The sequence below is a fragment of the Chlamydotis macqueenii genome, chromosome 8 (assembly GCF_036417535.1).
Source record: "Chlamydotis macqueenii isolate bChlMac1 chromosome 8, bChlMac1.mat, whole genome shotgun sequence".
Classification (NCBI taxonomy): Eukaryota; Metazoa; Chordata; class Aves; order Otidiformes; family Otididae; genus Chlamydotis; species Chlamydotis macqueenii.
Window position 1 is genome coordinate 16,929,522 of NC_141563.1, and position 26,127 is coordinate 16,955,648.

The following is a 26,127-nucleotide window of genomic DNA, read 5'->3' on the forward strand; positions in this document are numbered from 1 at the left end:
AATTACTTTATCTTCCTGTATAACTGAGGAAAACAATTACAAATCATCTGCTCTTCTGGCAAAATATCTGTCCAATTAAAAAATAGCTTTTTGTGCATCTTCTCACAGCTGCCAATATGACCTACTGTAGTGGATTCTTCTCTCCTTGGGACTGCACCAAGAGAAATGTTTTCCTGATTGCCTCCATCTCTTTAACAACAATATATTTTATTTTATATTTTTGGATTTCTGATCGCCTTGCTGTTCTAACTGAACGTAAATTTCAAAACAATGATGACATAGAAGAAAAAGATATACTTTTTACCAAAAGGTATGATAATCTTCAGATGGAGAGTAAAATTATTTTACATAAAAACACTATTTCAAAATTCAAACAGTTCTTACAGAAAGAACATGGAGAACTACCAGCTGAAAATGAGAAATTTGGGAATAAAACCAGATCAACTTCAACACAGTCATTTAAATTCATTATTAATGAGAAAGAGAAGTGTAAAGATAAAACACCTTTCTTGATATTGCTAATAGCAACTACAGCTGCTGAAATTCAGCACAGAATTTCCATCAGAAAAGCCTGGGGAAACGAATCTGTGGTTCCAGGAGTTGAGGTTGTTCGGTTGTTTATGCTGGGCATTGAGAGCAAGGGTCCAGATGATGTCTTACTGAGAGAAAGTGAGCAGTATCACGATATTATTCAACAGGATTTCCTGGACACTTACTATAACTTAACTCTTAAAACTTTGATGGGCATGAAGTGGGTTGCCTCTTATTGCAGTGACGCAGGCTTTGTTATGAAGACAGACAGTGATGGTTTCGTTAATACAATATACCTAATAGAAAAGCTTCTCCGACCCCTTTCACCTCCTCCACAAAATTATTTCACAGGCTATCTTATGAAAGGGAATAAGCCTATTCGGGATAAAGAAAGTAAATGGTACGTATCAGAAGAAGAGTACCCAGGCGACAATTACCCTCCTTTTTGTTCAGGAACTGGCTATGTCTTTTCTGGAGACCTGGCTTCAAAAATTGTCAATGCTTCTGTAACGATAAAATACATACATTTGGAAGATGTTTATATAGGGCTCTGCCTTAATGCAAAGGGAATACAGATAGTACCTCCACCTAGTCTTTTATTGTTTAATATACACAAAGTCCCATTTTCTCCTTGTCTGTACAATAATATAATTACATCTCATCACATTCAGACAAATGAGCACGTATTCTATTGGGAAACACTGCAAAAGGAGAGCCACACATGTCAGAAGGAACAGAAAAGCCCATAGTGGAGAGTCCATCCTTTCTTTGACAACGGAGAAAAGAGCAGATGTTTTCTTAGAAACACAGCATTCTATGTAGGATAATTTTCAAGGTTCAGGAAAATCCTGAATCAGGAGTATAGGTTTTGTATTAGGCTGCATTCTCAAAGGATTTTTCTTCCATAAAGCAGGCTTTCTCTGATGACTGAATACTGCTTGGTACCTTAATTTGTTTTGGATGAGGTGCCAATTCTTATAATGTTTTAAAATATGCTGAGATCGTATCAACGATACTGACAAAAAAAGCAATGAAGATGTAATTAAACTTAATTTTTCATTAACAAGTAATAATAAGTTTTTTAAATTTTATATTGCTCAAATGTAATTAGTCTATATACCATTACATTTACTCAGATGGCATTTCAGTGTGCCTGAAGAAGAAAGCATACATTATATCCTATGCTGGTGAATTAGCAACAGAAATATGAAGGCAAATTACTTTTTCTCAGAAAACCTAATAGTAGGATTTGCCAGATCTCTACTAGGACATGGAGCTGCTATTATTTTCTGTAGTCATAGATACAAAGAACACCTCACACACAAGATACCACTTAGTTGTTATTGTGGAGATATCATAAATGAGCGAAATTAGATGCTGATAGAGTCTTTTGACAGGAACGTATAAAATTCCATTTTGGGGTGCTCAGCCATGCAGAAAATATCCTCATTAAAAAAATAAGATGGTGCTTAATAAGCTTGAAAGCTAAAAGTTTCAGTCAAAATGTCTGTGTAAGTAAATTACTTTCCAGATTTCTCTCCATCCAAGAATATAAATTATCTGCTACTCTCAATAAGATTTAAGAGACCTTTACAGTAATTACTGAGTGGAGCAACTGGCTGGATTAATTGAATAGCTAGAAAAAAGTACCTGTAGCTTTGCAGGAAGCTTGTCAGATGCATGTGGATATCAAAATGTCAGTCACTAAAATACTAAATACTTTAGCCAGAGCTGAATTGAAAAAGTGAGGATACAATATATGCATCCCCATTGTCGTTATACAAGCAAACATTATGATGTTTAATAAAGACATTTTAATTGAATTAGATGGTTTCCTGCAGAGGAGAAAACCCTTTTCTGTAGATGCTCAAAAAAAATCCAAAATATACTTCCTTTAGGAAATTCACCTATCAAAATCCAGGTTATGGACTGAGTTTCCTTTTTTCCTCTCTTGGTAAGTGGGTTATTTCTATGTGTTGTCCACTGAGTCCGAAGATTTGAACCCTTTAGAGAGAGTCCAAAGGAGAAAAACATGAATTACAAGGAGTCTTGATTAAAATGTCCAACAATGAAAACGTGAAGAAGCTAGAACTCTTTTCTCTATGCCATCTTCTAATTCAAGGTTGTGTTACACTAATAGGCCAGCAATAGCTTAGCTGGTCTGCCCTGGAGTAGATGTAAGGATGAGGTTGTACTTTTGATCCCTTCAACCAGACAAAGCCCTCAGCAGCCTGGCCTGAGCTTGCAACTACCCCTGCTTTGAGCAGAGCGACGAGGACTGGCAACCCCCTGCGCTTCCTTTCGAAGAGCAAATACTGTCATCCCGTGATTGTATGACATGATACAATTATAGGAACTTCTCTAAAGCGTGCTGGGATTCTGAGTGATTACAGTGGCATTCAGATGAGAACCAAGACACACTCCTTCTTACTGAGAAAGGACTTGCTTCAGGAAGCTGCCTGCTAGAGCTGATACAAATTTTCCAATTAAGTCCAAAAAAGACTGCTTACTTGGAGAAGTTTACTGAGTGTATCAAATTAATATGCATATTATGACTATGCAGATAGAGTAACATGGGCTCTAATAAACAGGGCTGTGTATCTGGCACCAGGAAGAGAGCATGCCATTGTATACTGCTTTGTTTCTGCAATATGTCCTAAGCCCTTTCAAAACATTTTTAACTGTTCCCAGAACAAAAAACTCTTGAAAAAGTGAGATTTGATTCTATGGTAGTCATGGTACAAAAGCACGTGAAATTAATGTTTATATTGTTGTGGTCTGGAGAAGTCTTTAACTATTATGTTGCGAATGAAATCAGTATGCCTGGTGTAAGCTGTGATCCTGGTTCTTTAAGGCTGCAGACCCAGGTGAATCTTCTGATTGGGGTGGTCATGGCACAGGCAGCAGGAGAGGTTTGAGCTGCATTGTCCTCTCTTCTCTGAAACCATCTCTTTCCAAGAAAGTCTTAATTTTGTCAGAAGTACTCTTACTGCTAAGGGTGGAAGGATAATGGAAAAACAACTTTTCTGCATCAGGTTCCTGTGTTCAGGTAAGACTAATCTCAGAAATATAAGCCCAAGAAGATTATTGTCTTCCAGTTCTGATGTTGGCTGGTAAAATGTAGTATGTTTTGTGTCCGGAAATAATTTAAAGCTACATCTGAAGAAGCTAACTGATAATTGGATTTTGTTACTGCCTTTATGGTTTGCGGGCATTTTGTTTACTGTTCTGCTTGTCAGTGCACAAAACTAAAATAATCTGTATTTTATATTTGGTGTCTTGATCTTTTATCTTGGGGACTTCTGTACTTTAGAAGCTGTTGGAGAATGGTATAAAACTTCTAGCTGATTCAGAACAACCATTTGTGTAGTTTGGTGTATATAGATATTCCCTTTGGCCAGCCCCTATTCAGTGCAGTTTTGTTGTTTGTTTGTTTGGGTTTTTTTTAATGGATATATTCATCCCAGGTACAGAAGAAAAAAAAATACCAGTGCAATTTGATTAAAAAGTAATCTCTTGCCTTAGATATTGTCTTGATTTGCACTCATAAATTGGGTCTGTTTTCCAAATATTTGCATAACACTTTCACATAAGCAGACAGCTGTTCTTATACTGCAATATATTCCTCTTCTGTCTAGACTTATGAATAAATTATTTGAAGAGGTCAGCCTGATAACTGAAATTGCTTGATGCAGAGTAGTACTTTATATGCCACAAACACTGCAAGAGCATGGAGAAGTGTAGCAGTTGTCCAGTATGCTGAACGCTTCGAAGGCCTATGGATTATTTGAATTCTTCAGTCACAGGTTCCATTTAATAACAAAAGCTTCTAGGTACCTTATCGTAGTTGATTGGTCTTCAGCTGTATCGAAGTCTTATTTTACACAAATTCACAAATTCCGTAAGTGCTTTTAGAAAATGTTATTGTCTCTAACATAATGTGAGGGTGGCTGTGCCCACAGTAGCTCTTCAGGTGGCAATAATGAAATGAGGCTAGGGGTGAAAGTTGCAGATTGTGTACAAAACTTGGGTAGCTGCAGTATTGTTGCTGATAAACGTTTTAAAGAAGTCAAATCTGTAACAAGAGGGAGGGTACGTAAAGCACCTGTGTACATTTCTAGCCGTCATTTGTACCTTGATCTAGTCTGCTTCGTGTTTGTGGTTTTTTTTTTTTTTTTTTTTTTTTTTTAAAGCTGGTAATGAGGAAGTTCCATATAGTGATCTAAGGACCTCCCTGTAGCAACAAGCCTTATTATAGTCACAGTAATTCATATTGTGTCTTCCCCACCCACCCAAACAAACAAAACCAAACCAAACAAAAAACAACAACAACAAAAACTCAGAGGAAACTGCATCTATCTTCTGTTTGTCTACCGGAGTGTGAAGCTTCACTCATTTGATGCAGCTGGGCTGTACTGGCCAGGTGATCCTCACAGAGAAACTTAAACAGCCTAATAGTGGGAATACTTAGCACCTGAGATGAATTTGAAGGACAAGTTCAGAGCTTGATAGGGGACTAGGTTGTCAGCAGTTACAAATGCTCTGGAATCTGTATATCTTTTGTTTTAGAACGGTGTCCTTGGGAGAAGGGCGTTGTAATGGGGGCAAGGCGGAAGTAACTGGCAAGCATTGTTCAAACTGGTTCTGTGACAATTCTCTTGGGTTAGAATTGACATCTTACCCAGGTGTACAGCGCAAGATTTTGTTCAAAAGGCTGGTGTCTTGCAACAGTTTCCTGGTTCAGCTGCCACCTACTTGTTGGTACGCGGAAGACCTATCTGGTGACTTGTAGTTCCTAAGGCATCAAACGTTCTTCTACTGAAAAGCTTCTGCACTTAGTTGCATCTTCCCCTTTGATTCTCCATTTCATTATTTTGCTCTAGCTATGGTGAGCTTTTGTGCTTGCTTTTCTTTTTTTTCCCCCTTGCAATTTATACGTGTGTATATATATTATTTTCAGGTATTTTTAAGAGACGTTTGTAGCTTAGAGATGGATGCTGATGCCATCTTCTTGTTTTAATAACAAGACGGTTTCCGGACCTTCTTATACAAAGAGGAAGGAATAGGGAATACCTGATAAGATGCTCACATCTAAACGCTGGTAGCATGTAGCTTTCTAGCAGCTTTGCGTTGTGATCATGCATGCAGATGCTTTCAGAAACGTCAAGTTCCTCAGCAGTTTGATCTCTGCTTAACTAACTGTTGACACAAACAGAACTTTATATGCATTAAAACAACTGTACTTAGCAAGTGTGATTTTGCTTCAATGGGGCTTACTTTGTCAGGCAGTAGCTGGCTCTGATACGAGTTTAGAGAGAACTTACTAACTTTCTGGCTAGCATAGTGGGATATTATATTCTAAATATCAGAAGACTTCTAATGTTTATTCCATTCCATCTTTGTCAAAGGTCTAAGTGTAAGGAATATCTATTAATGATACATTTGGATGTCTCATACAGGCAGACTGGTATAAATACTGAAGCATAAGAAGTATGTGTTCTTGATTAAAGCATCTATCTAGAAACCAACAGCATGTCCAGTAACTGAGCAATTAAAATTGGCATTGGGGAAAGTTGTTGCAGTAGACCGTAGACAGTTCAGTCATATTCTAGGAAAAACTCCTTTCACTGGCACTGAATTTTCCATCTAGGTGGAAAAAATCTGAAGCACTAAAAAAATGTATTTCCTGTCTCACTATTTCCAAACAGGACAGTGAGCTTGCAAATGTGCCAGCTGATGTAGGGGCAGCAACTGCAGTCTTCAGAATTCTATCAGACCAGCTTAATCACAACTATGGAACACTCTCATAGATAAGAACAATTGGAAAAATGAACTTAAAATACTTTGATCTAGCTGATTTGTCTGGATGATTTATATCTGCCTGTAGATTCTTATACTAGATGTGTATATAAACTATAGTTGTACTGATTTTCTGTAGTGAAATAACTAGGACTAAAATCAGTGGCATGTTCTACCTCATTTCCTCCATTAAGCTTCTTGCTTTGGAATTAACTATTTTCTGTAATATTTATGTGAAAACCTGTAGAAATCGAAGATATCTCTTTGCGCTTCAGCCGTTATTCTGGTTTGTGATTATGATTGTTTCTTAGATGGCCTAATCCCTATCAAAGCTTTCTGAGGACTGATGCGTCTCCCACACACAGGTTTTACCCAGATGGCTTAGAGTGTGACTGCGACTTCAATTCTGTTTTCATTCTTACTTGAAGTTCAAAATAGACTTTGAATTCATGCTGTTGAGTATGCTGTAGACAAAAAAAAAAAATCTCTAAGTTGTAGAAGATAATGTAGATATCATATGCTTAATATTTCTTGTATAGTGTTGAGAAAATGTGTTAAACCATGCCATGTTTTAAACTAGACAGCATTCCTACGGTGTGAAAGATCTCAGGCTATGCTGCTCTGCCTTGTATTGAATCTACCAAAGTGGTGATAAGAGTTCATGGTAAACAAGAATCTTCTCAAAGCACTTCTTTATTCCTTTCAATGTATTTTCTTTATTTGAATTAGGTAAGGAAGAGTCACTCAGGAGAAAGTCAGCTCTTTTTTTTTTTTTGACAATACAAAGAGCATGACAATTTTCAAGTTTTCATTGGAGAAATGTAAAGCAAGCATTGAGCCAACTTGGGGGATGGGGAAGAAGGGAGCAAGAACAAATATTTTGGCCATTATTTCTTTATCTGAGGAGACACAAGTGTAGAGAAACTTACCCTTTTTCATAGTGCTAAAAAAGTAATGTTACAAAAATACCTTTCCCTAAACATAGTATCAATCAATCTTTCTAGTATGGAAGTATATTAACTTTGTTATATGTTAGTTCACCTTACGCACTGCAATGTCATGAGGTAGTGGAATTTTACTGGAGACTTTGGTATTGTTCATGTTTAAGTAAAACAAAATAAAGGACAGTCTTGCTCTGGAAATCATAACTTTGCTTCTCAGAATCTTAGAGCTGTCCATGAAGGATAAAAGATAGCCCTGGACAACCAAGACAATGCTAGCATCCTAGCCCCTTTAACACATCTTTGAAACCCTCCCAGCATTACCTGGCATCATAGATAAGTATCTGTAGCAAGACTGACTCCAGGGACATCTGGATCAATAGACAAGCAGCAAGAATACTGCAGAAATATAGTTGCTTTTGCACAAAAGAACAGAAGAAGAAAGCTAGTCTATTGGTGTTGAATAATAATCCTACATTAAGGGAACGAGGATGTCGAAGGTGGGGCAGAGGTGAAAATTTTTGAAGCAGTGAATCTCAACGAACCAGAGACTGCTGTAAGTCTTGTGGACAACAAGGCCATTGGAAATGGGAGTGCTTGCTATGACCAAAACAGAAAGCTTTCCAAAAGGATCTCTGAATCCTGTGGTGCCATCTTTCCCTCCTCCGTGCAACAGGGGCAGCTACGTTTTACCCAGGATTGACAGTTAGTGGGGACCTATTGTGCAGTCACTGTAGAAGACTCTGAATACAAAATACTTTCCCTTTCTTGTGAGAATTCAGTCTTAAACCTTTTGACTAATGAACATAATTAACCCCCATCTAATACATACAGGGGATACTTTTTCATGTCTTAAATCAGTATACCTATTCATCTGGACGCTCAAGGGTTTTTTGCCTTTACCTGGGGAAAGATACAGCAAACGTGGACAAAACTCCCTCAGGACTTTGCTGGGTCCTCCACTATTGTTCTAGGATTTTAGTTCAAGTTTTACAGGATATTATGCTTAAAAAAAAAAAAAGATCATTTTTTTTGACACAATATCTTGATGATTTGGTAGGAGACATGGAACCTTGTATAGCTGACACCTGTACCTTAAGTTAAACAATGTAATAAGCTGATTCCTGCAACTCTGTTTCCTTTACCAGAGGAAGGAATGCTATGCCATGATTGTGCGCTAATAAACTGTGAAGCTGAAAGAAAAGAAACAAACCCTTGGGAGTATTCCAATGGATCTTCGTCTTGAACTATTTGTAGAAAGGTCCTCATATTATCTGAACGTTAACCAAGTTACAGGTTACTCAGTAACTACTAAAGATAAGGTAATGGAGGCTTTGCCACAGAATTAACTGCGTTTTTAAAGACTTGCCAGCTGTCCAAAGAGAAGTCTATAAAAATACTCAATCTCTGTTTGCATTTGGAGTCTGCCACACTATCCGACAGTTACCGAAGCATTAAGGGTCTATAACTTCTAGTGGGAGTAAATACTGAACCGTTAACAGCTCTACAGTTGCCAGAGAAACCAGAGATCCTTCATCAGGCAGTCCATACTGGTGAAAGGACAAGAGAAGAAATAGGAAATTATCTAGAGAAGTTTTACTATGATTAGTCATTGGTAATGTGGGTGTTGGTGATTAGCAAAATCATGTTGTACCTGAATGCTCTAAAGGTATAGGAGCCCTATTTAGAACCACATTTGGGATGCCCCAATTTGACTGGGACACCTCATGCAAGTGAATAAGTATTTACTCTTTTAATTCTATACTTTGTGTCCCAGCATCTTTCCTCTGTTGGCATGGGCCAGCTGTGAATTTTCATAACAGTATGTGGTCTAGATTTTATAGAACAAACAGCAAACTTTAGTTCACATAAAATTCAAATGCTTGTTTTTAACTTTATGAAGCAGAAACATTTGCTTTTTTAAGTTTCTTGAGAGGCTATGGGAGTTTATGCTTGTGTTGAATTACCACTGCATTCTTGCATTAGTAGTGTAGGGAATAACAAAGTATATAAGAAAATCATCACTAATATTTTGGATTAACTTCAGAAGATGACCATAAGCAAAGTCTTGGTCATCTCTTGTAACTTAATATGAATTAGTAATTGTTTTCCTGTCTCCCTACAATGCATCTTCAGCATCAAGGACAAGGAACAGTGGCTGAAAACTTGAAGTGCAGCTCTTTAGACATTTATTTAATTTATGTCTGTTTCAAAGTGTGATGGGCTGTTTCTAATATAATAGCAAGAATATGCAACAATATTTTATGCAGATTGCTTTATTTTAGAATTCTGCATTTATATCACTGCCTCAAAAAAGTATTTTTTATAACCTTGTACAACTTGATGTCACTATATGATGCTGCTTGTTTGTATTAATTCACTTCCAGACCAATTTCCTTCAGATATCAAGTGGAATTCAATGCAACAAAACCTCATACATCAGTGCTCAAAAATTACAGAATGGTTGCTGTCAGTCCTAGTTGCCTGGAAACTACAGAATTGTGTGTTAATTGTGGTGTGCTTGATGTCATTTCAGTTTTCCTCCACTGCTGAAGCCTGAAATCTATTTGGTTTTTAGCATTTTATTGGTGCATTGGTAAACAAAGACGTTTCAAGACATGTTCAGTAATATATATACTTGTACACTTTAAAGCTGTTAAAAAGTAGTTGTTGTTGGGAAGCTGTTTGTGGGAGGGGAAATATATTTGCTGGGAAATAACTGTTATTTTCCAAGTCAAAATGTTATGAGAACTTCACTAAGTCATTCTACTGCAGGTTTTAAAAGCTCAAACTATATGCTTTCTACTTTGTGTGTGAATTAATACATGTTCTGGAACTGGAATGAAATGGTTAAGGAAACACACTGCATTCCACTGAAACACTTTTTGTGACTTTTATTGCAGACTAGGTAACACATTTTCATAGATAGGACTTGTGTTGCTGGAGAATTCCCTTGTGAGAATGAAGTAATTATTATCTGCTATCACTTTCTTCACTGGAATTGTGACTTTGGGTACAAAATTGGTTCGTATATGTTAAGATAATGTTGGGGAAGATGGGTACCTTTGAGTTATTGGTAGATGTGAGTCAGGAAGGAAAAATACATACAGTTAAGCACAGATTGATTGATTTTTTTTTGATTTTTTTTTTTTTTATTGAGAGAAACAAATACAAGTTATCTGACCTTTGACAACTGGTTTAGGATTAAATCTCTTGCTTATGTCAGCTGATCATAGCTCTAAATTTCCGTCCTTTCAACAGTCCTTTGGCTGTGCTGACTCAAACCTCATCAGCCTTTCTCTAGCACTAAGCATAGAGATTATCGTTCCTCGGTATGGTCTGCAGCCCACCTGGACTTGTATTATGTTTGTGATAATCATGATGAGAAGAAAGCATGTGAAGATTGCCTGTAGGATAGCCATTAAAGAATCGCCCCCCTGGCAACCAAAGGAATGTGCATACTGTCTCATTCAGTGTTAATGTAGAGGTGCTTAGGATGGTTCTTGAAAGGGCTAAATCTCATTAGAATGGGGTCTGTCTGTGAAGATACGCCAGACAAACCAAAGCTGTTCTGCTTTCAACATGAAATGCAGTATATTTTGAATACCTGAACTTTGTGGAATGTTATTGATGGGTCATTAGAACTCCTGCTTCATAAGAAGCTGTTGCTAGTTTGTATTACCTTGCTTGTCTTCCAGCAGATTTTGAAGAGGACCAAGTATTTTATTCAGAAAGATTGCCTTTCATTCATTTTAGAGACTGCAAGTGTCTCCAGCTGTCTTTGTTTGCTTTAGCAAATCTTCTGGGGGTAATGAGCAATTAGAAATTCATTAAGCCTGGAGAAATATCAGGTCATGTTACATACTACTATTCAACTCTAGCTGAGCAGCAATTCTTTGGAGTTGAGTGGGAAAATGGAGGCACCTGACTGCTTGTTTCTACCACTTGATAGGCTGTTAAATGCGAGGCATCAAGCCCTGGCTATAGATCCTTGTGGCATAGAGTCCTTAAATCTGCAGTGGGTACTGTAGGCCTGTGAACAGTGTGTGAATGAGACTGAAAGCAGGGTATCTAGCTTGCCAGCTGAGGGCTAGGCATGTTTCTGAAAAGAAAAAGCCTTCAGTATGAAACAAAGGATCCTCCTAATATTTTGGAGTGAACATTTCTAAGAAGCTTGTATTTTTTTTTTAAATATTCAACTGGAATACAGTCTTCCTGCTGAAGGCATTAAAAATAGGAAACTATTCACATTGCACATGCAGTCTCTTCTGGGATAACTTCTATGACAGGTCTTGGAGAAGATCCTGTACTGGGGTAACTTCTATGACAGGTCTTGGACAGGATCCTGTACCATATACTGTTTCTTAAAAAACTGTAGATTTCTGTCTGCTGAGCTGTTTCATTTGTTTCTTTTTTTCCCACAGAGCTCAGAGAGAACATTTGAAATACTTTGTCATTACCAGTGAGTAATTTGGTACATGACTAGTGTGTGTGGAAAAACACCGAATAATGGGCTCTATGCAGAATCACTGAAACCCTTCTGAACTATGACGCTACTTTAATGTCAATATAAAAAATTTGCTGAGAAACTCTACTTTCCAGTTATCCTTTTTCCTTTAAAAACTGATACTGTTGGTCTTCTGATGACTTCAGTCCACACTGAGACCTGTGTAGTTTTTTTTTTTTTTTTTGTAATTGTGGCTTTAGGATTTCTGACTTAATATGGAACAGATTAGTTACGTTTTGGAAGAATTAAGAGGAAGGGAGGGAATAATAGTAGATATGCTGTCATTCCCAATGTGAATGCAACTTGATTTCAACATCCTTACAATGCTGATAAGCATACTCATATCCACGAGTTGTTCACTGGGCAACTTGGTATTTTATTTTTCAAAAATAAATTGTAGCTGTTCTACCAAATAATATAGAAGAGAATATAAACAATTATGACTGAATTTTGTACGTGTAGCACATTAAAGGAATTAAAAGAATAATCAGTTTTTCCATTGTAGGCTACCTGCCAAATTTTTTGTACCAGTTCTAAATGGATAATTGTAACAGTAGTTTTTTTACCTTAAGCATGCTCTTCCCTTTTTGTGTTAGATGGCAAAGCGAGAATGTGATTTTGGAAGGTCACGTACAGGCATGCTTAATTCTGTAGAAAGCTTGACCAGTTGTGGCACTCTTGCACGTGTAAACCAGAGATTCTGTAGCTGCTTCAGGTGTTTCATACACTATCGGATACTTTCTTGTGTAGGCAATGCCGAAATGGAGTCTTCAAATTCATGGTACTTTTTCACGTAACGCGGTATTACATTCATTTTGTGGAACGGGTTATAAATTTCTTTAATTTTCCATGTGATACATCTTCATATGAAATTACTTATAATCACATTTGGGTAATCTGAATGACTGGGCATGTATATACTTTGGACAGTTGCAGTTCTGGCATATTCGTGGAAATGGGAAGGACTTGTGGTATGATCCATTCCCTAGAGGGATGCTCTCACTTCTGTATCATAATCTATTCAGGCTTCTATTGACAAACTTACTAAGGTTAGAAGGGTTGTATTTCACCTGAGCTACCATTGTTTGCAGCTTCACACAGACTTTTGCAAATGTAGGGGCCTGCCTGTGTGAGATGATAGGGACTTTTTTCCAGGTGGGATATGCCTCAGATCTCAACCTCTACAGTGTGGTGAGGCTGTGTCATTACAACTTGATCTGTGTAAACCTAGAGAACTAACATTTCAGTCCTGGAGGCTAAAATGGGACTCAAACCAGCCTGTTCTAATATAAATGGGTGACAGAAAATTTTCTCAAAGGCTGGATTCTTGACACACAAAGCCTCGTTGGCACCTTTAGGTGGTAGTGTACTTCCTACTACAAATTATGATCTCTCTACGGGCATCAGATAGTCTTTACTGATATGTAAGTCAGAAGCTTAGTCACTGACATGCTGTCACCTTGATAAATGTGCTTATAAGCATCGAAGCAAAACACATGATGGAATCTGTCACTTTTAAAATAATTTGTTCATGTTGGTTAAATAGTAATAGGTATCATAATTCTGTTAAGCTCACAAAGTTCAACTACCATATTGAACAGGCCACAAGCCGGACAATCCCTTAAATCGGAGCTTCTAGACACCACATTTCTACATTTGGTCACTTACCCACTGTCATTATGTTTCCAAAATCTGAATAAAATCTACCACTCAGGTTTCAAAATGATTAGGGGAAACAAAACGTGTATAAAATTGTCTCTTAGTTTTGCAATGAGTTACATATCAAAGTTGTGTTTCCTCCCTGGTGTCTTGTCCCACAGTATTGCAGAAGCTGTCTTTTCGACTGGGCGCGGTATTTGGAACATAAGCCAATGGATCAGGTCGGATCAAGTATCTATAAAAAGAAATTAGAACTGTTACTAAAAAGATTTGACATGAGCAATGATAAAATAAGTGCATAGAGTTGTACCGTTGAAAAGATCTGAGGAAGACTGAAGAGACTTATTTTGGAGGTGCTTAGACTAGTTTCTGTTGGGTAACTTGGTAACATCACTCACTTTGGATGCTAATAATAAAGCTTTTCACTTTTTGTCTGCCTAGACATCATCCGTATGTACTAGGCAAAGCTACCCTTTAATTTTTATTAACAACTTCTTTGCCAGTAACTATGTCTTTATGTATCTTCTTTATTCATTATGCCGTAAAGAAGAGTCAAGCAGTCCACAGAGTCATTTCTAAAAGAATTTTGTGAGAAAACAATGGATAACTCTTGTCACTGTGTTCAAGAAATAAAAAGCCTGGTGTTGATAATCTTGGTGCAGGCTGGCAGTCTGGAGATGGACCCTTATTCTAAGAACTAGTAGTAGACCCGAATACTTGAAGAAAATGCCTTGTAAGCCTGAATCTAAGCTTGAGATGTTTAAAATAACTGCTTTTCTTAGGATAAGGATGGAAGAGCTTCCTGTATTTAAGTGTAAATTCTGCACTGTGTTGTCAGCTGATTCGAGTGACAAACTACCTGATCTGAGACAGCTTTTGGGACCAATGCAGTAGCAGTTTGTGCTGCTGCAGAACTAACATTTCAGGGTTCTGAATTATTAATCAGTGCTTTCCAGTGCCACTGTGTCCTAAAGAGAAGATAGAACTAGATTCAATCCCAGATTCTTAAACTTGTCCAGAGATGAGCAGTACTGTTGAAGCCACTGGAAATTTTATTTCAAGTCCCAGTTTTGGTTTGGGTTTTTTTTGAGTGGGTTTTTTGTTTGTTTGTTTTTAATTTTTTTTTTTTTTAAAAAAAAGAAAAATGAAATGCAGGAAAATAAAAGGGCAAAGAATCCTTTCTCTCATATCCTCAGAAATTTTGGTGCCACATGCTTGTCCTCCCCTTTTCCTCAGCCAAATGAAACATCCAATTTTCAGTACTAGAAATTAAATGTCCAATTAAATATCCAAATAGAGATCATCTACGTGCTGTGTGGTGCTTATAAAGATTTGTTGTATTCTTTTACAGTGGCTCTGAAGAAAGTTTCTGGTTTTACAGGCCATGAACTTCTACCATTCAGTACAAGGAGTATATTTTGCCCCAGACTTAATGAAAACACTCAGAAAAATTCTTCAACAAAATGCAACATGGAAAATCCTGATTAACTGAACTAACACGTTCTGTAAGTGTATGAGCAGTCATTGTCGCATTTCCCGGAGAACTGCTCTGTTTTCCCCTCACCTAGTTAATAAGACCGTTCATGGCTCTCATAATCAGATAGTGATCTGGGTTACTGAAGCATTAACTGTTATCCAGATAAAAGAATCATGTTCCTTGTGTCAGGTTTAAAAAAAAAAAAAGTCTGAGCATAACCTGACGCAGGCCCACTCATTAAGCATCAGGCAATGAGCATACATCCAACTAGGTAACAGTATGTGTGCTTTTGCAGAGTATGTGTAGGTAGCACACTACAAATTCAGTACCACTGCAAAATTATGCAATATCAGATTGCTGAGTACCTTTGGTTTTGCAGAGAAAGAAAATTGGAAAGCAGGATACCTAGTCCATCTAGATAGGCAACAGTATGTGAATTTACAGGTTACATATTAGTACACATCATACTGTGGAGTTCCATAACACTGATAATAGTATTCCAAATAATTGCAACAAATGTTATAGTAATTGCCTTTGCTGTTTGAGACAGTTAATATTATGCTCTGCTTTTGGTATACTACTGTGCTACAAAGCACTGTGATGATTTTGTTTTAGTATCAGGAGGGCTAATAGTTCAAACAGTTTTCCTCCTTGTGAGCAAGCAGTGAGTAACTACTATTACTTAAATGATCTTTGAGTCCATGGAATAAAATCTCATTTGAAAAGACTTATTTCAAAGGGTTGATTTTTCTGTTAAGAAAGGGTAGCTAAATTATAAGCAAGAATTTAATGAGAATATTAATTCTGTGAAGCTATCCAGCAGATTTGGTTAGATTATTTTTTTTTTTAACTACACACAGTTAAAGGAGAATGAGATAATATGGAGGTAAGAGTATTATGAACATATGTATGATATATTTATGTGTATTTAAAATATATATGTATAATTAGGTATCTGCTATTTGTTTTTTTGCAGGTGCATGGGAAAGTTTGGGTTTCTTTTCTAGCAGAAAGATAAAATAAATTAAGGCAGAAAGTGGAAACAAAAAATTTTGCATATCTTGTGGGGGTTTTTTTGTGCTTTAACTTACACTATATCATTCAGCTCTAATCTTGTATCTGGAGAAGGATTGATCAGGATGTAAGAAAGGGTGTTCTGATGATCATTCATTTCATCTAGAGGACAAAACAAAACCATACAAATTAATTATATTTACAAATTGTGAAAAGTAACTATTTTTGATTAGTTTTTTATTTTTTGATCATGTCATCTTTAGTTCATAGAGTTGTCAGAAAGTGTCAGATGTCAAAGTGATTTCAAGTGAGTTTAGCAACTTCTTTTCAGCTGTACTTGAACTAGAACTCTGTGGCATAGCATCTTTTGAGTTATCAGCTCTCAGAATAGCCTATTTTCTTTCTGAATATTCTAAAAATGTTCGGTTTGCCCTTTTCTTTTTTTTTGTTAAAGCAATCCTGAATGCAACCCAATTTCAGTGTAATTTGCCAATCTGTCGTGCGGCTTATGTTAATATGTGGGAAGCAGGGACTTCCATCCCCTGTTGGCACTGAGTTCAAGTGATATGCAAGGTTAAATGCAGGTATATGGCATTCCCATCCACTTCCAGATTTGGTTAATATAAACCTTTTTTTCCCTTTCTCTATTTACTAGTAAACATTTTCCTTTTATCACCTGTGCCAATGGATTGAAATGCGAATGCTATATAAATGGAAATTAGTGTTTTTTCTTGCATTTTTAACTGTTCTTCTAATGGTATGTTGCAAATGAAGGTGGATAGAAATCTTTTTTTAAACAGCTTTTGCCTAGTTGAGTCTCACTTCTGTGTTAATTTTCCCCAGAATGGTAGAGAGAGAAATTATTTGAAAGGGAACAATCCCATTCTAGTTTCAATGCAATTCCAAATACTTCTGTTGAAGTATTCTTGATATACTGTCTGCAGGTTGAAAATCACTATATAGGGTATTTTCTAGCATGTATAACTTTTCTACATGCTTTTATCACATATTTGCACTACTATAAGTACTTCTGTCTAGAAAGCAATTAGTTAAGCTCAATTAGACTCTTAGTATAGATGCAATTATACAACTAAATTGGTATTATACAATGCAGCTTATTTCTGTAAGGTGAAACTATGCTAAGTACTGTAACTAGTTGGAAAAGCGCCTGTACTGCCATGCTAACGCCACACCTAGGCTAGAGGCTTGCCTAGTCAAAACTGTGTGGTCTCTCACTTGGCTTAAATAAATTCACAGTTAACTGAATTTAAATTTGGAGGTCATTAGGTTAGCAATGTAAAAAGGACACTGAAAATGTGAAATTGGCTTTAGAGATCAACCCTATCCATGGAGATACATAAGCAACTATGATTTTTGTTCCCTGTTTAGTTTTTTTTAATTATTCCCCACATATGCAGAGAGATAGTCCTAAGGAGGACTACGTTTAATTTCTGCAGGGAGCTAACTGGTATGATTGATTCCTCCTCATTGGAAAGACTAGGGAAATTTAAAAGTTTATATTCAGTGTTTAATATGTAGTGGGATGAGTGGACAGCGAGCTAGCTCTCAAGGGTGGTGAAAGGCTTCTGAAAGCTCTTTCTGAATGTGAGTGAGGGTGGAGAAATGGCAGTGGGAATGTGACAACCAGGTTTGCGGGTGACTGTAAAACTGGTTTGTGGTTCTTCGGTTTTGTGTGTTGTTTTTGGGTTTGTTTTGTTTTGTTTTGTTTTTCCCCCAGAACTGTGGGTGTTGTGGGGTTGTAAAAGTAGAAGCTTTCTTTATAATGAGGTACATCTGTAAAAACAGGGAAGTGATCATAAAATTTATAAATCAGAATCAGGGCAGATAAATGTAATCAGGTGAAGCATTTACCTGTCAAGATTTTACTGTTCTGCAAATGGTATATAATCTTCCTAAATGTAAATAATGAAATGAACATTTACTGTTGGCTTTTAAGTAGGATTTTAAAAGAAAAGTAGGACTACAATAAAGTTTTCTTGTTACTAGTATAAATATGAATCAAATTTACAAAACTTCTTTGTGTTTGATCAAATGTTATTGTGGCCTGTGTCACTCCTGGAAAATAGTCCTTAATCTTTCTGCCAAGAGTCATACAGTATTCACAAAGAAAGCAGGAATAGTAATTATCCAGTTGGAGCATGGGATAAAGAGCTTGTATCTAACTTGCAAAGACTGAACAAAACTATAACCATGTATTTTGTAGCAACCTTCTCTCACAATGAAGTTGATTTTGTATCACTAGCAACAGTAAGAAGTACTTTTGGGTAGTACATTGCTCTTGGTGTCAAAAGATGTTTTGACCCTACATTAAGAACGTGTGTAGTTTAAGTGGGCAAATAAAAATAAACATTCTGCAGGAAATACCACATTTACCTTCAGTTAATGGATTTTTTCAAGGTAAGCCAAATTTAAACATAATTGTCTTGAAAAATGAAGAGTAATGCATTTGTAAAACAGTACATTTTGGATTCTTCAAATTAAAACTGAGCATGGGAAGCCCAGTGTTGTTGGTGCTTCTGAAACAGAAAGCACTAAGCTCCAGATTGAACCTACTATGCAGACAAATAAGTTGGGATCTAGAAATTCTTGGGGTTTCTAGGAAAACCAGAACCCATAGTTCTGGGGCTTTCCACACAACATGCTACAGAGCCAAGGCTGTAGAAAGGCAACCCAGGCAGCTGTGGTGCATATATTAAGAGTGTTACACAGCTCTTGTCACTAGCTTTATAGAAACAACAACAACAACAACAAAAAAAAACTAAAAAAAAAAAAAACCAACCCCCCCAAAACCCCAAACAAACAAAGCCTACCAGCAAAACAAAAAAAGCAACGCAGTATTAGCCTTGCTGGAGAAGGGACTTGATGGTTTAAAATGGTATCTGAAGACCTAGTGAAATATTTTTCATAAAAATTAATGTGACACTTTGGCATTAATTTTAAAAATTGTGAGGAAAATGCAATATCCTTCACATATAAACAACTCCCCACCTTGACATACGAGTAAACTTCACAACAGTTCTGTCTTCGTTTATATTTTGAGAAATTTGTGGAAATATGGTGCAGTTGTTCAATGACAAGGGAATGTTCTGCATACACATATGTGCTAAAGATAAACGTGACTTAAATGCTGCCTTCTGAGCTTTCCATCCAAAAATAGAAATGGATAAGAATTGAACTGATTAAAAACACTCCAGCAAGTTTCTTTCAGTAAAAAAAAAAACCACTACCACCACAACCATTATAATAAACTTAATATTTTGTTTATGGCACCCTCAGTTCTTAAAAATAAGTTCATCTTGCATAATACTAATGTTTTTATGAATTTAAAGTATTATAGTAAGCCTACCGTATCCTGCTGGAGAAAGGCCCAGATGCTTCATTCTGTTTTTCACAAGTTCAGCGAGCTCCTGTCTTTCTGACCTTCTGTAAAGGTTCATTCGCTGCTGGTTTATCTTCTCAGCCATTTTCCCGGAGTGTCTTGGCACTCTTCTGCTCAGCCGTCGGGCCCACTGCATGCTTTTTCGTCGTAACAAGGGATGATCAGACTGATCGCTAGATGTCGAGTTACGATGATTACTGCGATAACTGATCTGTTCTTTAGTGTCTTTTGTGTCTTCCCATTCTTCCACACTGATAGAGATTTGAGACTTGAAAGGAAAATTACAAGAGACACTAAGGGCTTTTAAAAATGGAAGCAGATTAAGATGTTCTCTTCTCTTTTCAGCAGTGCAGTTGAACATGTTTCGGTTGCAATGGAGCTGAGGGGATTAAGCCGTTCATAAATAGCAAGTGTTCCCCAACTGGGCACCCTTTACTGGGCTTTGACTTTTTATGTATACAGCTCATTTATGATATAAATACATTTCTTAAGTGCAAAAGCAGTTAAGTGATATTTAGTGCCTGATTCTGTTTGATTCTGAGGCGAACAACTCCAGTCTTTTGATGCTGCCGTTCCTGAATCTAGGAATCTTTTCTGAATTACCTCACTTTCTAACAATTCTGCATATTAAAAAAAAAAAAAAGTTCTTGGCTTTTTAGATGTGATTTGTAGATTCAGTAAATAATAGTTCAACTTTGGCTGTTTCGAGTACTCTTTTAAGACCACAAGTGGAATATGCCCATTACCTGTTTCAAATTCCCAGGCACTTTCGACCTTCCAGCACTGGAATGCCTCTGTGTCTGAAAATAGGGATGTATGCAGTAGCCTTCAATGTGATTCAGGGCACCTCTTGCAGATGAGGTAATTAATTCCTAACGTAAAGCATAGTTATGTTGCTTTTTCACTCATGTAGCAACAAAAATAAAAGTAAACCTCAGGGCCAAAATCTGGCCCCCTCTGTTGCTGTGTTTTCTTCATGCCACCCCAAGTATAACCAACAGTATCTATATACAGCAGTATGAAAGAGTATGAATAGAAAGAGTTGCCAATGTGCTGGAAGTGATCAGTGAATAAAGCAAATTTTAACTGAGAGAGCTATAGAGGTTCTAAAGACCTTTTCCCATCTGAAAGCAGGATTCTGTTGACCTCATCAGTGTAGAATATAACCTTTCTTTAAGAGGCTCAGCACCCTTTCTCAGACAGAATCTCTAAGATTCCTGGAGTCTATAAAATAATATTTGGTAAGATTAAGTCTGACTATGAGAAAGATACTGATTTTTTCCCTTTTGCACAGACTACCTTTTATCTGTGTAAAAAAAAAAAAAAAAAACAGAAACAACCCCCCCCCAAACAACAAAACAATCAAAACCAATAATTAAAAGAACACTAAACATGCTTACGTTGTAGCATTTCAAGTAAAATAATATTTTTAATATTCTGTACTAGGATCTTGCAGTAAACTTCATGCAAAGACCCACTAATGTACTGAGGCTCTTCAGCTTAGTCTGCTTTATAAAGGTTTTTTTTTAAAAAAAAAAAGAACATGTATTTTTTTTTTTATTTGGTGTGAACAAATCTGATACAAACTGAGTCTGAAGGATGGTCTTGTTTTTCGTTTCTTCCATTCTGCATTGGTAGCTTTCTGTGTCCGACTCTAGATAAAATATCTATCTGGGCTTGCTGGCAGTAGTATTGGAAAGGCAGAGACCAATTATCCTAATTATTACAGGACTGTAAGTCATATTTTTTTGAGCCAGATATTAATCAGGAGAGGCCAAGAACAAGGTGTGCAGAATGGCTCCTCCCTGTATGCAGGAGGAAAAAATTAAACTGTTTAAAGAGAAAGCAAAACTAAAGAAACCCAAACCCTCTTTCAAAGGCAGCACAGAAGTGTACCTGCCGGTGGCTGCTGTTCAATACATGGAAGATAAAAGCCCAGCGCAGAGTACTTCTCTGTGTCCCCTTACACTTTAATCAGTCTTAGTCTTTCTTTAAAAGTACTTTCGTAACTTTTATTAATTTATTTTGAGCTTTGGTTGCTTTAATTTATTTTCATTTAACTTCCTTTTTGCATAGCTTGTAAACCTGCTGTATGAAAAGCATAATTGATGTTATGGTGTCACTACAAATGTATAGTAGTAATTGATCATCTTATCTTTTATGAAGTGCAGTTTTTTGGTGGGGTTTTTTTGGGTTTTTGTTTTTTTTTTTTTTTGAGATACCTTAAAATAGAAACATGGTGAAATATCTGGAAAATACCGAAGTGCATGTTAAGTCTTTACATAATCACTCTTAGGGAAAAATCTGTATGTCACACATAAAGTGAAGAAACGTTTGCCTTTTAAGCTTTTTTTTTTTTTTTTTTTTCTTCCCCCCAAGTTTCAGATTGTGTTCATGGTTTGGTTTTTGGGGGTTTTTTTTGTTTGTTTGTTTTTCTTCTTAAAGGCAGGTTCCCATCTCAAGTATCAGGCTCTGTGCCCAAATGAGTGTGATTTGCTCACTTGTACTGCTGGACATTTGTGACCCACATGGGTTTTTTTTCCACTTGGGCAAGGTGCTCTAACAGGATGTTTCAGGCCCTTACTTAAACATCAGCTCAGGCTGGCCAACGTGTGGCAGAATGGGAATGTAGTCACAAATACACCAATGTTCATATTTGAGGTGATTAGGGTGGCTCTATTTCTGGTGCTAACAGCACTACAACACGAAGCGTCAATTATTTTTTTGGATCTTTGTTCCCTTGTCTTGCTGCTGCCTGGGAGCTAAGTGTGTAAAACAGGAAACAGTTTTAATGTGCAGATGCATCTACTGTGTTCTGAAGCAATGCCTTATTTTTATCTAACAGCAAGTTCTATGTTAAAATAACCTTACTGTTCTGTATACCAATAGCTCTTAATTGCATCTAGGGTTCTAGGAATGCTTTTCTGCTCCAAAACCTGTCTGAACCATTGTTAAGTACAACTACATATTCCTTTTATGAGAAACTTGGGTATTTTTGTCCATTAGCATTTAAGGCGTTTAGGAAAGGCTTTCAACAGACTGTAAAGATGATCCATTGTTTTCAAGATTCAGTAGGGACAGGCCCAGTAGGGACCAAATTACATTGGGCTTTTTTGAAAGACTCAGTCTGTCAATTTTCAGGTTTTTTTTGTAAGATGTTTATTTCCTGAACAAGTTGGTTTAAGCTTTATTTACTCAATGACACTCCATTGCATAGTTAAATTTCCTGTAAGGATGTTACTCTCGGGATTTAAACCAGTGCGCTGATTTTGGCTAGGGTAGAGTTAATTTTCTTTATAGCAGCTAGTATGGGACTATGTTTTGAATGTGTAACCAAAACAGCATTGATAACGGGGATGTTTCGGCTATTGCTGAACAGTGCTTATACAGAGTCAAGGCCTTTTCTGCCTCTTACTGCACCCCACCAGTGGGTGGCTGCGGGTGCACAAGAAGCTGGGAAGGGGCACAGCCAGGACAGCTGACCCCAGCTGACCGAAGAGGTATCACATACCATGTGGCGCACTGTTCAGCAATAAAAGCTGGAGGAAAATGAAGGAAGGGACTTGCAGAGTGATGGTGTTTGTCTTCCCAAGTACACGTGACGGAGCCCTGTTTTCCTGGAGATGGCTGGACACCTGCCTGCCCACAAGAAGTAGTGAATGAATTCCTTGTTTTGCTTTGCTTGCGTGTGTGCGGCTTTTGCTTTACCTGTCAAACTATTCTTATCTCAACCCATGTGTTTTACAACTTTTACCCTTCCAATTCCCTCCCCCATCCCCTTGTGGGGGGGGCGGGCGCGGTGAGCAAGCAGCTGTGTGGTGCTTAATACCTACCAGGCTTAAACCACAACACCCAGAAACAGGCAGACAATAAGCAAATACTTACTTGTGAAGCCATTTCTCGTGACTGATGAAGGGCAAAAAGAAAACAAAAGACAATTTAAACAGAAGGGAATCTAAAGAAACAAACATGGACTGTTCAACAGGAACCACAGAAAATCAGCTACACAGGTAGTAAGGAAGACGTCCTATCTCTTTTTTAATGAGATGGAAATGGCTTAAGTCATAGGTGCAGGTCATTGGGAGGCAGGCTAGATTTGCTTCTTATTTAGTAACTAGATCGCTGAAAATTTGCTTTAATTTTAAAGGAATTATATTTACCTGTCAGAGTGAAGTGAGGGCTTCTCATTTGCATAGTACAAAAAGGAGGTTTCAAAGAAGAAATCATACATATAGAAATATTAATATTGGCACATTTTGTTCTTATGACTGAAGTTAACCATTAACTGACATTTTCCAGGTGTGTGCAGTACAAATTAAGTTTTATGTGTCTGTTTAAACTCAAATTGATATACACATTGGAGGTTCTCTGAGTTAGAAACCTTCAAATTATGGTTGGAAGTTCATAATTCTGGAGAAAAATGGCAATTTACATTTTTCTAACCTCCTTTTAAAATATCTCCTAGATGTTGCTCTCTTGTATTTTAGGGAAGAGCTAGGTTAGGGAAGATTCCCCTGCCCTTCTCTGGAGGGGAAGGGTTTCACAAATGCTCAACAACTGAACAAGAAACTGCTGAAGTATTTAAGTGTGAAAATACCACTGGGGGTCTGCATCCAGAGCCTTCAGTTTTTTTACAAAGTGTAACAGGTGCATTTACTGAACTTAATAAACAAAGACATTGCCACTCTTCCACATGCCAAAAAAAGTTCATGTAGAAAAGATGAGTGTAACTCTTACAGTTAGCCCTCCCCTGAGCAGATGCTGTTTGCCAGGCAGCCTGTATGTTTGATAGCATGTGAAAATGTAGAAGGGATAAAAACAGGCCAACAAAATGCACACTTCACATTATGCTGTGTGCTCACAGTTCGAATGTTTGCAATTCTCTTTTTTTGCACCTGAATTAAATAGCCAGCTGTGAATGTGAGAATAAAGCATTGCTAGAAATTTTAGCTTTACTTATCCCTATTTAATGAATTCTTAAAATCTGGTATGTCCTCTGTTTTGTTGAAAGCTATGACAGATTTTTTTTTCATATTAGCAGTGATGCTGCCTATATTCTTCTCAGAGAAATAATTTGGATGTTTTATGTTAATGCTGCTATGTTTTAAAAAATCAGATGACATTATTGCAGTGGCACAGTCCACTAAGCTGTAAAAGCCACCTGTAGAAGTACTGGTAATCCAGAGAGACAGTAATGAACTCATTGGAATCTTGCATAATCTTTTGTAACCTTATTTTTGAATTGACTTTATCTTGAAGGAAGTACAAACATTCAGTTAAATCTTGCAGTTAAGCATTATATGGCTGAATGCTTTGTAACATTTTTTTCTGAAATATGGAAGAGAAAATACAGGCAAAAACTTGTCTGTCTTGGAAATCAGCAGACTATGAGTATTTCAGAAGAAAGAAGAAAGTTGTTGTTCATTGTTTACATTTTAGAGCTGTATTTGAGCCATGGTTTAATGAGATGGCAGTATAAACACAAACAAATGGCTTATACATGACAGAAAAGCTGGACAAACAAAAATATATGTCAGGAAAAAGTATTTTTCACACTTTATATATAGGGAGAAATATATACATTTATATAGCAGTCACATAAATACATATATACAAAAAATTACCACTGTTTGGCAGCTAAATTTACAGTACTTTTAATAACACCGATTTATTCTCATGTTGCTCATTTCTAGTTAGAAATTCATGTGAATACAGAAATGCCATGTTTTTTTGAGGTAGTATTGACATTGTTGTCACATGTGACACTGGACCTGGTGACACAGCTTGCAATGGGGATTGCCATTAGGCACCGCATGTTCTAGTTCAGACTAGAGCTAACTATCCTAGCCTGTCCCATCTGCACCCGAGCTGCATCTTGTCTTCAGTTACTCAGTTCTCTGCAGATATGGCATTCACAATATTCTCTAAATAAGTGGTTCCCATTCTTACAAGGACCAAAGAATGTTGTATACTCTGTAATCAAATCCAAAGAAAAGTATAGTAAACTGACATACCTCGGATGTTGTAAGCTTTTGGGATTCTGTCCGATAGACTCCAATTGGAATGTCTCCTGTAGAAGAACAAAGTTTCTGATATAGTCTTGCATATGTCCTAATCCATAGATCCTCTTCTGTGATTTTCATCTGAACAAATAATAATAGGAAGGAGGACTTATAACTCTTGAAGGCTTATCACTTGTTCGCTATAGTATTCTTGAAAAAAATTTAAAACTAAACGCTATCTGGTAATGATCATATTGTAGTATTGCACCTTTACTCCACAACAAATCTGGAACTTCTGTTTACTTTGTAGACACTGTTTATTTTGTTCTCTCCCTGTTTGGGAGACATTGCAGTGCAAATGGTTTAGTCTTATGAAATTATTTCTGTTCTTGTTTTAAAATTACTTAAAAACTTAAATGGCATCCTTCACCCAGTGTTCATATCTGTCTAAAATGTAAAAGAAGGAACCTAAATACTGGTAGCAGTAAGATAGTGGTGGACAAACTGAAGAATGCATGAGAATTTTGAATGCAGCCAGATATGTGTTCCCTAGACTGCAGGCTGAATATCTGGGAAGAAGGGAGTCAGGGAAAATAATCCACTAAGCATAAATGGCATTAAAAAAAAAAGTCTTAAATTAACGTCACATATTTCATTACTATTACACTAGCTTTATTTCAAGATCTGTGAGTGCCTTTTCAGAGATTCAGCTGACTTGTTGACTGTAACAAAGCTTCATGACTGACCAACAAATTCATAATTGGTTTTTTATTTCAAAAACTTTCTTAAACTGTCAC

General features: G+C 36.9%; 2 protein-coding genes across 4 annotated transcripts in view; one reads left to right on the forward strand and one right to left on the reverse strand.

Moving 5' to 3' along the window:
* Nucleotides 1–326: 326 nt before the first annotated feature.
* Nucleotides 327–1,280, forward strand: LOC104478409 (beta-1,3-galactosyltransferase 2). Its single transcript, XM_010118743.2, has one exon. The coding sequence runs from the start codon at nucleotides 327–329 to the stop codon at nucleotides 1,278–1,280; it is 954 nt and encodes a 317-aa protein (XP_010117045.2).
* An 8,960-nt stretch (nucleotides 1,281–10,240) lies between these two features.
* Nucleotides 10,241–26,127, reverse strand: part of KCNT2 (potassium sodium-activated channel subfamily T member 2) — a 141,993-nt gene continuing 126,106 nt past the window's right edge. For 2 of the 3 annotated variants that reach the window (XM_086753725.1, XM_086753723.1), the window contains 5 exons: nucleotides 25,343–25,471; nucleotides 23,214–23,234; nucleotides 19,296–19,596; nucleotides 16,006–16,090; nucleotides 10,241–13,672 (listed from right to left, as the gene is read on the reverse strand). In XM_086753725.1, the coding sequence (XP_086609851.1) occupies nucleotides 13,561–13,672; nucleotides 16,006–16,090; nucleotides 19,296–19,596; nucleotides 23,214–23,234; nucleotides 25,343–25,471 (648 nt within the window). In that variant the 3' untranslated portion in view covers nucleotides 10,241–13,560. The remainder of the gene's footprint in view (nucleotides 13,673–16,005; nucleotides 16,091–19,295; nucleotides 19,597–23,213; nucleotides 23,235–25,342; nucleotides 25,472–26,127) is intronic. The other variant, XM_086753724.1, reaches the window with a different exon arrangement.

What these genes read in the sequence shown, in the direction of transcription:
- LOC104478409 (XM_010118743.2), top strand. Translation starts at nt 327, where the DNA reads ATGGAGAGTAAAATTATTTTACATAAAAACACTATTTCAAAATTCAAA.